We start from the raw sequence: 12295 nt of genomic DNA, 5'->3' as shown, positions 1-12295 counted from the left end.
TTTGTTCCTCTCTGACTTTGTTGTCGAGTCATTACACTAAAACACTCTTACTTGTAGGTAAGAGTTACTCTGTGTGTGTGTGACTTTCAAAGAACTCTTAGTATATTTGTTTGGGATGAATCATGGAGCAATTTTACAGCGTTTGCCAAATTTGATTTGATAAGAGTTTACAAGAGTGACTTGTTTCATTTTTCATCTGGTCAACATTAATCCGTTTACGGCTAACCGTATTAACTGAGTCATGTCAATGTGTAACCATTTCCATCCCTGATGTACTTGTTAAACATGACGACCAGATTGTGTGTGTGTGTGTGTATGTGTGTGTGTGAAGCTGCCTCTCCGTGATCTCTCCAGTCACTACTGTCCCGTCACCTCGATAACATCGTCATCCGAGCTACTTCCGCCGTTCTCGTTACCCTGTTGGATAAGAGCCGCCCCCAATAGGCTGGAGGTGGGATTGTTGTAATGAGAGAGGAAGCCGGGTGTCGTGGAGGTGGAGTTCGGTACAGGAAATCCCCCTGACCCGGACAGGAGAGGGGTGTTGAACATCCTCGGCTCGTTCAGCAGCGACTGACCGTAACTGAGAGGAAAGCCTGACGTGAGCAGCCCCGCCATGTTGGGGTTCATCAAGTACGGAGGCAGAGACCCTGGTGTCAGCGAGGAGGAGGTCGCTGCAGTCGGCGCGGACGACATGGAAACGGGCGTGGAGGCAGAGTGGACGGTGGACAGAGAGGATGAGGAAGAAGCGGGAAGGTGTCCGTTCCCCGTGGTCGACTGTCTCAGAAGGTCCGAGCCCGCGGAGGGGAACATAGTCTGGAGGTCAGCCAGGGTTTGTCCTGGCGTCTGGAGGAATGACGAACCACTGCTGCCGCCCATCAGAAGAGGGTGAGTCATGTGGCCGAGGTTGCTCATGAGGGAGGGAGAGTTCAAACCCACAGGAGGATAACTGAGGCCACCGGCGCCCATGGACAGTCCGGAGTAGCGCGCCCCACTGGAGGAGCGCTTGGCTGCGTTACCCTGGCTTTCCGTCCCTTTGCGCTTGGCGCCGTGCATCTCGAACGCCGAGCTGAGGAGGCCGTCGCCGAGCTGCCCGCCGAGATCGCCGGTCTGACTGTTGTGCGGGCTGCTGCCGTCCTCCCCAGACGGCAGAGCCGACACGACCGGCGGCGATGGCAGTTCGTTCCCCAGGTTAGCGACGGCGGCGGCGGCGTCGGCCGCGGATGAAGCGTAGCGGCCGAATTCTCTGAGTATCTCGGAGCTCAGAGGAGAAGAGGGGCGGTGCTCCGTGTCGGGGGAGCGCTGGTGTTGGTCCACAGGGGAGGAGCAGCCATTACTGACTGGATGGATGAGGGAACCTCGAGTGTCTGTGAAAGGAAAGAATACAGTCGTGGAATTACAGGAGGAACTCCTCTAAGTTTGATTTATGTATGGTTTGAATACAACATCTACAGGAGGAAGCAGGAATACTTAATAGGGGTGGGGAAAAAGAATTGCGATTCTAATCATCCACAATACTGAAGCGATTCATAAACTTTGAAAATAGATTTTTTTTTTTTTTTAAGTTTCAATTTTGAAAAACCACACAAAACCCCAGTTTGTGTTATTTTGTGTACACTTTATTTTGTAACTTCTGGGAGAAAAAGGCAGCTAGCCTAAGCTTTTATTTATGCAAGTTATTTTTTTGTACAGTAAGTACATTTTTATTCATTTTGAATGAATAAATGTTAAAGTCTTAAATTTGCCGTTGTGTGATCAAATCATTGGAATCTTATACACACTGTATTGTTTTGATGGCATAATTTGCCTTAACACACTATGCATTCTATCAGTTTTTGAATCGAGAATTAAGAATCAAATCGTGACCCTAAGAATCGAAATCAAATCGAATCATGAGACACCCACAGATTCACATCCCTAATACTTAATATTAATTCGTACCTCTTGAAGAAGCAGAGCCCCCAACCACTGGTCTACTAATTTTTCCTGATCGAATGGCAAATATTCTTCCATCATTTGTCCTGATGTAGGTGCCTGTGTAGGGGGGAAAAAACATCCAAGTTTTACTAAAATACTCAAAATACTCATTTATAGCGCTGCATTATACCGTCGTTGTCGTCTAATACCTTTGGATCCTCTGATAACATGGATGCTCTCTCCTGCACTAATCCGAGCTTGAACATCTGTTGTGCTGTTGGCTCCTGGGATTACAATATCTGCAGAAACAAAAGAAAACAAAAAAAAATAGCTTTTAATTTCGTCAAAAATAACAAAATAGGGGGTTATTATTGGGGGGGGGGGGTTATACATTACCAGTGGAGGTGACAATCCTCTGCACAGAGACTCCAGCTTTCTGCAGGAAGTTGACGGGCAGACTGCTGACCGAGCTGGAGCCAGCCATGCCCATGCCAACCTGCCGCGGCATCATGGGGATCGGGGTTGACAGAATGGGCCTCACACTCGCCACGGGCTTGTCATCCGGCCTTGCCATGGGACGCCTGCAAATATGAGGATCACACGCATGCCAGACTAATTGGATTGGATTTTGTTTTCAGTCATCAAGCACATTTTTAAGGGATTTCGTGATTTCTGAAAACAAAGGACTGAGTATTTTGTGATAAATTACACACAGTATCTCCGACGAATGTCACCATACTACACTTGGGGAGGAACATTTTAATAGATTACACTAACTTTACACTTTTTTTCCACACACACCAGTTGATAGTGAATTTGACCTCTATATTTAACCATCCTTATTGACCATCCTTATAGCAACCCTCCGGTTTCAAGTCCAATTCCTTTTGGCCATAGGCTGCCTCTAGATATAGTCAGCTATAGCTATAATATTCAATAATTAATAGTAGTGCTGGGCACTTTAACGGCGTCAACGTTAACACGCATGATTACGTGACACCGATTGTTAAAATGAGTCTCTGAAGTAACGTTACGCTTTAAAAACAGAGGCACACATACGCAGTACACAGGTACGGTGGTTATTTGTAGCTCTGCTCTTTTTGTTTAATAAACAGACAGTTCAGTTCGACTGTAAGCGCGCTAATGGCGCTAAACGAGCTAATGGAGCTAACTGGTAAAACGGTGCTTGGACTCCAGTGTCGCGGCACGTAAACATGACGTCACGCGTCTTTTTTCCGGTCAGTTGTCATGGAAATGCGCCATGCGCTAACCTAGTGCCCAACACTAATTAATAGTAATGAAGTAAAGGGTATACGAGATAAAAACAATCAAACATGCAGAGTGAGACCCACCAGCCCCGTTGGTTGAACGCTGGTATGTTTGCGAGCATCTGATCACTGGTTGGATAATAGGGCGCATACGACGGCCGAGAGTACGGCACAGAGGCTCGTTTCTCATCCTCGTAGCTCTTCTTGGCAGCTTTTTTCTCTGCTTTGGTCAGTTTCGACTCCTTCCGGTCCACTAGCAGAGACTCGTGATGGAAAGGTAGCTATTGGAGACAAGGAAAAAGAGATATTTGATGAGACTTTCTGGTCTATTCTCCGTGTTTTTAGTTTAAAAGCTACTTCTGGACGTCCTGGATGCAAAGTGAAAACATAAACGGTAGCAAACTACTTAAAATTGGGTTAGTAACTGAGATATTTTCAGAATATGTCAGAGTAATACCGATAACACAACAGTACCTTGGTGATGAGGTAAGGGTAAAGCTGACAGGCTTGATATATCACGGCCTCAAATTCCTTCAAAGGTCCCAGAGAGACTTTTTCATTGCCGTGCTCCTCCTCCACAAAGTGCAGCAGTGACTCCACTTCCTTACGAGTAAAGTTCAGCACTGGGTTCAAGTCGTCGACGACGCGATCTTTAAACACACACAGTTAAGACGTTATAAATTCATGTAGGTCTTTTCTAAATAGCAAAATTGTTCTGATACATTTATAATCATTACTACGCCGTTGTGCAGGTTTAAAATGCAGCTTAGTCACTTTATCAGTTAATAAAATGCTGGTTATATTCATTAATTAAGGCTTGTTTTTACAGTTGTGAACATTCTGTGGTTCAGAACGGTGTAAAACTTTTATTTATACCTTCCTTTCTCAGACAAATTGCCAAGAAATACATCTTAAATTAAACTCAAAACACAAAAAAATTGTATAGGTGACCCCAAACTTTTGAACGGTAGTGTATATCAAAATAAAAAAAGAATGTTACATATTAAAAAAAAACATCTTACCTGACATGCCCTGTTTGGAGACTTGTCTATCATAGATTTTCTTCTCCAGGGTAAAATCACAGACAAGACGGTAAATGTAGCACGGCTTCTTTTGACCGTAGCGGTAAACTCGACACACGGCCTGGGCGTCGTGACAGGGGTTCCACGAGGCGTCGAAAACGACGACGCGGTTGGCGCCGATTAAATTTACACCCAGGCAGCCCGCTCTGAAAGACACACGGGTAAAAATGAATGACAGCAAAGTGGAGGGGGAAACCATTAAACAGAGAGAGCAAAGATACAGACCTGGTGGAAAGTAGGAAGAGCCACGTGTTGTCGTTCTCCGGGTCGTTAAACTGATTGATTAGTCGTTCTCTTTCTGTGGCCGATGTACTCCCATCCAATCCTGCACACACGCAGACATACATCATCTCTACAAACCAAAAGCTTCTGAATACACTTAAGACGGCAAGATTTAGTACAGGGAGTCATCAAAGGTAAGATAAACTGGAAGATTTATAAGCTTTAAGTGCAATATTTATATTATGTAAGACAATACATAGCTCTTAATAAGTAGGATTTTTTTGGAAAGCACATAGAATATAGACTCAGTAGAGTCAGAGCTTTGCACTTTCTGCTGATTTGCACGGACAGCACAGACTGAAGAACTCACTGTAGTAGTTGAGGTTGCGAACCCAGTTCTGGTTTTGGGAGGCAGACGAAGCGACTTCAGCTGGCATGGGTCTCTTTGACAAGAAGTCCTCAATGACAGACAGCGTGGACAAGCTTTGACTAGTGAGTGAAGCACAAGTGGATAATAGGGTAAGTGAGTTTGTTTTGCTGAGAGGGGCATGTTAAAATCTATTATTCGTGTGTGTTTTTAGTAGTCACAGTACAGTGTGGCTAGCTGAATTTCTGTTAACAAAGAGTAAATAAGTAATAAGACATAGGAGGATTAAAAAATAAAATCCTCAACAGGCTGATTAATCAGCCAAATGACCAAGTCGGTTTTTCCAAGTGCTTCTTTAAGCTGCTTAACGGTGGATTTGTGTTTAATGCAACAGATGATGAACGGGGCTGCTTACCTAAACACCAACATCTTGTCTCTTCTTCTCACACTCTCATCAATTAAATGAAAGAGCAGAACCATCTTAGCGGAATTCTGGAGAAGTCCCGTGTGGTAGTTAGACATTATGTCTTTTGCCTGAGATGAAATACAAACAGTAGTTAGATGTTAAGACATGAAAATCAAACAGGTCTTAAACAAGAATTAATGGACTGCGGTCGTTGCATACCCATTCATATGTAATGACTTGATTGGCTCTTTCTTGCGATGGATTGATCGGCGGCAAGGCGATGTTAACTTTGCTGTTGCTGGAGTCGGCTACTTTGGACTTGAGGCCAGGTGCGGCACAGCGGGGGTTACTTGTGATGTCATCCAGGTCCAGATCCTGCTCATTGGCCTGATTCTCCTTCTGCAGTGCTTCATAAAGGACGTCTGGGTGATTCCAGATCTAAACAAATAAGCAACAGCATAAAAGTTAATAAACAAAGCAAAAAAAAAAAGGCGGTGTTCAAATAGAGTGCTAAAGGTTGACGACGGGAAAGTAGTCACACCTTGCAGCACACACAGAAGGCTTTGAGTGGGTTCAGACCGAGCCAGCCACTGTTTCCCGCTTCCCTGAAGCGCGTCATAAATTCTGTGTACAGCGCTCTCTGAACGGGAGAAAGCCGCACTAAGATGACATGCTCGTCTTTGGTGGGAAGCTGGTCCCGCAGCACATCATGACCTCGCCTGTAACCCAGAAAAAAAACATAGAAAGAAGAGTAAAAATCCAATAGTATGCCTTTGAAAGAATTCTTCTCATTTCTGAAGGACAGCTAACCTCTGGACAAAACCCTCCAGCAGGCTGTGCAGAACGTGGCTGCGGTAGCGCATGAGGCGGACATCTTGAGGCGTACTGTCCACACACTGCCCATTCAGAATAGGCCGCTCAAACATGTTGCTGAACTCCTGCCGTGTGCCCAAAAAGTCAGGCCGAACAAAGTCCACCATGCACCAGTACTCGATGAGGTTGTTCTGAAGCGGGTAACCAGTCAGAACCACTCTTCGCCGAGAGCGGATGTTCTTCAAGGCCTGTGACGTGCTGGCGTGGTAGTTCTTGATGCGATGGCCCTCGTCGCAGATCACCACGTCTGGGCCGGGCCGGGCGATGGCCTTTTCGATACCTGAAAATGACAAAGTGACACGGTAGGAGTGAGTAAAAGAGTCTGTGAACGTAAATTACACACTAAATTTGGGTTACATTCAATACAAGGTCAAATGAGTTCACATAATGCTGATTAAGCCGATGAGCGCTGCAACATTGCGCTAGTAAAGCAGGGCGACTACTAACAGGTTGGAGTATGATTGAAAACAAAAGTTTGATGGGATAAATGCTTCTTCCCTTTGCCTGTTCTGCTGGTGTATAAATACAAATGCTCCCTCAGTCAGGTCTGATAGTATTGCTTGACAGAGCCTCTTTTCAGATGAATGCACCAAATAATGTTCCATTGTTTTTGTTCACAAAGACGGGATAATAACATCAAACATTTACTATATATATATACTGCACTGCAGCTTTAAAGGTATCATTTCGGTGACCTTTCATGAGTTCCTGCTGTCGGTCTTCTTCGTCCAGGTCAATGATGATTGGTCCTACAGGCTTCTTCGATTTCCTTTTCTTGCCCATGACGAAGCTCTTCTTCATGGACAGCAGACGGTACATCTCATAGCCCATGAGTAACACGCCTCCATCTCTGGACCAGTCCTCCACGACCTTAGCTCTGGCCAGTGTTGTTCTGCAGGGCACACCGTGAGTAGGATTAGGACTTTAGATGTATACAACATTAAATACACACACACACAGACACCCTTGTAGACTTCATACTTGTGCTCATCGTTGAGGATATGAACTTTAAAGAAGCGGCCAGTGAGGAGCATAGGGTCGGTGTGCGGGGAGAGGGATTCTTGAGGTGGGAGCCAGAGGTTAAATTCTGTCAGCCAGTTTTGAAGCGTGTTCACCTTGTATGAAACAAAGATTTCAGAGGTTAATTTAAACCCCAACGACTACAATCTATATGCTTGTATTTTAAAACACATTATTACACTGTTCAATTACTCACTGGAACAATGCACAGCACAGTGTGGGCCTCAGTATTCTGTAGAAGAATGTCAATGAAGGAAATGACCTGCAGTGTTTTTCCCAACCCCATGCTGTGTGCAAGGATGCAGCCAAAGCCACTGCTGGTTTTATAACGCTCCAGAGACTCGATGAGGTTATCGTAGAGAAACCGGATTCCCCCGACCTGCAAGACGAAGCGTGCTTGTGAGACGGCAAGCTACACAGTCTGTGTACTTTCTGAGTTCCAGACACAGAATGTGATGCTGCGTTTACCTGGTGGGGTTTGACGGCCCTGGCCAGCTGTGGAGCAAGATAAATGTCTTTTTCCTCGGCGGGGTGATTGATATTAACCAGCAGTTGACCCTGGGCATCGGGCAGGTTCAGAGCGTCGTTGATGTGCGCCCCGCTGCTCTCCTCTGTGTCGTCAGCGTCGTCGTCGGCCGACTCGCTGCTTATCTGCAGGGTGCCCTCGTCCCCAGAACTCAGCTCAATTATGTCTGGGTCAAGAGTGGAGAAACAAACACTGTGTGAGAACTTATTCATTTAATTTTTGAACTTTAATATTTACTGTCCAGGGTGTACCCCGCCTATCGCCCAATGTCTGCTGAGATAGGCACAGCACCCCCAGCGACCCTCTGGTGGAGGATAAAGCGGTAGATAATGGATGGATGGATGGAACTTTAATATTTGTGAATAACTTGGAATTAAAAGTTGCACAACACTATCACCTATCATTTTAAAAAAGTGGAATTGAATTGACTCAAGAGTTGGGTAGCAGAGTGGCGGGGACAGTGAAGTGGATGGAGGATGACGATTTAAGGGTAAGAGAGGGAGTGGCATGATGGATGGGAAAGGTAGCGAATGGCCTTGAATGCAAACAGAAGGATTATGAATTCCAAGGGAGCTTCTGCAGGACGGAAGTGATGTGATGGATGGAGAAGGTGATGATGCGGGCAGCTGAATTCTAGACCAACTTAATTGATTCATTAATTAATATGAATTAATTGTTCAAGACAATGTTTTTAACGAAAATTGATTTCTGTTTAACTTCCGCCAAGGGCTCCACTTAGGCCTTCTTTTATAGATAGTGGTGCAGCACTGCCCCCAGCACTTCCTCAGAGAGACTAACAAAACGGCAGCAAACAGTGAAGAGTTTGTTCCTAAAAAAGGCGCAGTCTCATCGATTGCATGAAACTTTATTTAAATGCAAATGCAACTAAAGGCAAGGCAGGTAAGAAAACACCATAATGCCATAACGCCCAGCCTTACCGTCTCTAATGTCAAGCTCGGGCAATTTGGGCTCCTCTTTTTCATCTTCATCTTCTCCGCTGCTGTCCAAACAGATCACATCCTGCTTACTCAGAAGAGCAGGGACCAAGTGAGATACTTCTCCCAAAATGGAAGCAGTTTCCACTGTTGGAAAGATGGAAAGGGAGAGGGTAAATGTACAAAAAAAAAAAGAAATCAGATTACTGAGAGATAGAACTGAATGCAAAGCTGTTGATTCACAGAGAGAGAAAAATAGTCACCTAATTGAGAGTCTGGGACAGCTGGGGCTAATGTGGGAAAGTCCTTTCTCTGCTGCTCCAGGCGTTTGAGCCTCTCCATCTCTTCCTGTTGAGCGGTCTTCGTCCCAGCCTCCAGCTGGTCCTCTTTCAGCAGCTTTCTGAAAGCACAGGACAAAAAAAAAGTCAGTCAGTCTTCAGTGTAGTGTGTTATTCGATTGACATGTAAACATTTGATTTCATTTCATTTGCTGAATACTTGTACCGCACATTGTCATTGTCGGGATATGCTGCAACCAGAACTCAGACACCGACCGACTATCTGAGAACATGTCTCTGAAAACTGTCGAAGTCTGGGTGATGCTTGACGGAAGCTGCTGTTCCTTCCCATGCCCACCGTTTCTCACTAGAAAATGTTCGCCATGCATATTTTTTTTTTATCTCGGACTATATCAATTGTAGAATTTTCACATCACGTGTAGTACAACAATGTGAATTTATGGCAGAAAATGTAGTTGGGAGGGAATTTCATCTGCCTTTGATATCAAAACAGACAGCGCTCAGATCATAGGGTTGCTTGCAAGAGCAAACCACATAGAGATCAAAGACAGATTATTGCCATTCATTTTCAACTGGGAAATGGTAGAGAAATTAAATATTTCAAAACCCTGCCACGATCGGGTCCTAATTATCAGATGAGAAGCATCGAAAAGCAAATTGACGTACCTGATATTTTTCCTCATGTGTAAAGGCTTAGATGGCTTAGAAGGTTTAGACCCTTTCGAGGACTTGGAGGATTTGGTTAATTTAGAGCCTTTTTGTTTCTTGGGTTTGCTGGATGGTGGTTTGCTCTGGCTCTGTGGGCTGTTTGGAGGCTGAGAGCGAGAGGGCGGTCTGGAGGGCGCGTCGGAGGACGGCCGGGATGCAGGCCGAGACGGAGGCTGAGAGGAGGGTTCTCCAGAGGTAGCTGAGGTGGAGTCCCTGCCATCCTGGGCACTGGTGGGACGATCTTAAGACAAGAGACAGCATTTCAAGCAATTACTTCTGATACATACTTTACATTCACATGTATCGCTGAAGGTAAATGGACTGAGTAAAGACACTCACCAACACTGTCATCTTCATCATCTCCGTCGTTTTCATCCTCGTCGTCCTCCATGTCCTCATTATCCTCTTCCTTTTCCTCCTCATCATCATCGAAATACTCCTCCTCACTGTTAAGGCTGGGCTCGCGGTCACTTTCTGAAAGTGCCTCTTCAGACATGGTGTCTTCCAGGGCTCTCAAAGTATTACCTACACATCTTCATCAGGAGCCCTAACAAACACATCACATATTTTAAATAAAATGGTATCATTTGTTGACAATTTGTTTCACTAGCAATGTGTTTTTGCTAGATTGTTATGACAATTTTCAGAGACCGACTGATTAAGTTAAAGTTTAGTTGAGGAAAGCAATGTCATGAAGAAGCAAAGGAACATGACAAGACAAGGGAGGACAACGCTTTTCAAACCCCAACTGATCATCCCTGCAATGGTTAAATACAACTTGAATGTATGCCAAATTCAATCCTAATCTCACTCAGGAAGGGCTGCACCAATAAAACCCTCTCTCTTTCCAATAGAACATCTGCCCTTTAATCATTAAAACCGTTCAACTGTCCAACTGTTCGCTTGATAGGCTTCAAAATTGGCAGGTGACTTACTAAGAGGGCTAGTGTGTGCGCAGCGCCAACTCTGGCGATTTTTGGATGAAGCAACAAATATACTGCCGTCACATACCTTTGATCTGTATGTAGTAAATTGCACATTTGAATGGACTTTGTTAAAAGAACCACCCCTGTGCAAGGGGTACAGGTGCTGTTTCACTAATAATGTAGAGAAAACTACCTGCTATGTCAACACAGACAAGGCTACGGTGTCATGCTCATATTTACATACTGTGCATCATGTCATTGCTTGATGATTGGACAGTGTAACGTGTGAACAGTTAAAGTAGTTAACCGTTGGTTATAAGCCTTTGAGTAAATATTCTTACAATGAAAGGAACATGGCTTTGTGGGCCTTTGAGGTTATCAAAACCTCTATTTTATTAGATAACAGGTACCTTTGCTAGCTATAACAGAGTGATAGGTAGGTGTACTGGAAAATATCTGGCACCGTTCCTATGTTAAATCTATAAATCTTCATTCACAACATGGAACATCAAGGGAATATTTCTATGTACTGAGAGGCTTGGATATATGGATGGCAATGTAACCTGGAAGTGGAAATAAACGTGCAAACCTTTATGACTCTTCCTTGCCTTGGTGATTGAGGAATTGAAACAAGTCAAGCCTTTGAGTGGCTTTGGAATCTAAGTTTACACTTGCCACTACAACTGTAAATAATGATTACTTTGATCATTGGTTAATCTGTTGATGATTGTCTCCAATAAACCAATTATTAATGGTTTAATTGAGAATCAATTGTTGTTTTTCACTTTGTTTTTTGATTGTTCAGTGTCAGTGGTTGAATGTCATCTCGGTCCTTGATGAAGGATATAAACACTGAGCAGCACTAAACCCAAATTATTGTTAAAAATATTGATTTTTGTGTTTGTCATGTGGTGACACGAAGTGCTCTATTTTCCCCAATGGCCGAGGATGGAGGCAGTTAGCTAGCAGCCCAAAGCTACCTCTGCAGCCAATAGGTTACGTTATTGTTGTCGTTAGTAAACACGAACGACACACAGCTGAAATTACATATTATCTCCTTTTGCTGCCCTATTAAATGCACATGAACACTACCATCTCTAAAGCGGGGTCAACACGCCAACAACATGCTAGCTAATAGCTACTTACACAATGAACGCAATTTCAAACGACGAAACCACGTAATCTTCCCTGTTCATCTGTGGCAGTAAAATATGATGACTGGTTGTAAGTAGAGCTGGAAGAATGACACCAGTTCCCCTGACGAGCCGACTGTTTTTTGACAACCGTCGTAGAAAGATAACAATCTAATTTGTGTGTGAGTGCAACGCTCCACTGCTAATGCTACTGTAAAATACGGCTAGCTAAAACGCGTAATGTAAACCCAAACAAACAGTCGGAGCTCACCTTGAATACTGCGCGCTGTGCCCCTCAATTAACCCGCACTTAACGCGTGCAATGGTCACTCAATTAACAGCTACAGTACGTTTATGTAAATGAACCGATAAACGTTCTAATTTCCAATTTTTTTTTCCAGTGTGACCATGAATTCCTTCCCCCAAGATTTTTCATCTAAGGTTCCGGGATTGAAAAACCTGTCAACCAAGAACACTTCAGCAAGTAATGAAAGGCAATAACAAATAAAATGACTGCTAAAGTAAAATTATTACTGACCAAATTAAATGTTTACAATATATGTTTACATTTATTTAATACATTTCCAATCCACTAGAGTTTTTGAATGAACTACTG

The 12295-nt window shown here is 44.0% G+C and overlaps 1 protein-coding gene across 1 annotated transcript; it reads right to left on the bottom strand.

Annotated features, from left to right (window-relative positions):
- Window positions 1-357: 357 nt before the first annotated feature.
- rad54l2 (RAD54 like 2) lies at window positions 358-10116 on the bottom strand (the record flags this gene model as incomplete). Its single annotated transcript, XM_083891887.1, has 21 exons — window positions 358-1364; window positions 1939-2031; window positions 2124-2213; window positions 2311-2495; window positions 3267-3463; window positions 3657-3832; window positions 4205-4410; window positions 4490-4589; window positions 4857-4975; window positions 5269-5387; window positions 5479-5697; window positions 5801-5978; window positions 6070-6412; window positions 6828-7024; window positions 7114-7247; window positions 7349-7531; window positions 7621-7844; window positions 8617-8760; window positions 8877-9013; window positions 9579-9861; window positions 9960-10116. The coding sequence occupies 21 exons, from the start codon at window positions 10114-10116 to the stop codon at window positions 358-360; spliced, it is 4491 nt and encodes a 1496-aa protein (XP_083748013.1).
- Window positions 10117-12295: the final 2179 nt, after the last annotated feature.

The sequence above is a fragment of the Microchirus variegatus genome (genome assembly GCF_963457635.1).
Source record: "Microchirus variegatus genome assembly, chromosome: 7".
NCBI classification, from domain to species: Eukaryota; Metazoa; Chordata; class Actinopteri; order Pleuronectiformes; family Soleidae; genus Microchirus; species Microchirus variegatus.
The sequence above is the reverse complement of the archived record's forward strand: the minus strand, read 5'-3'. Positions and strand labels throughout refer to the sequence as shown.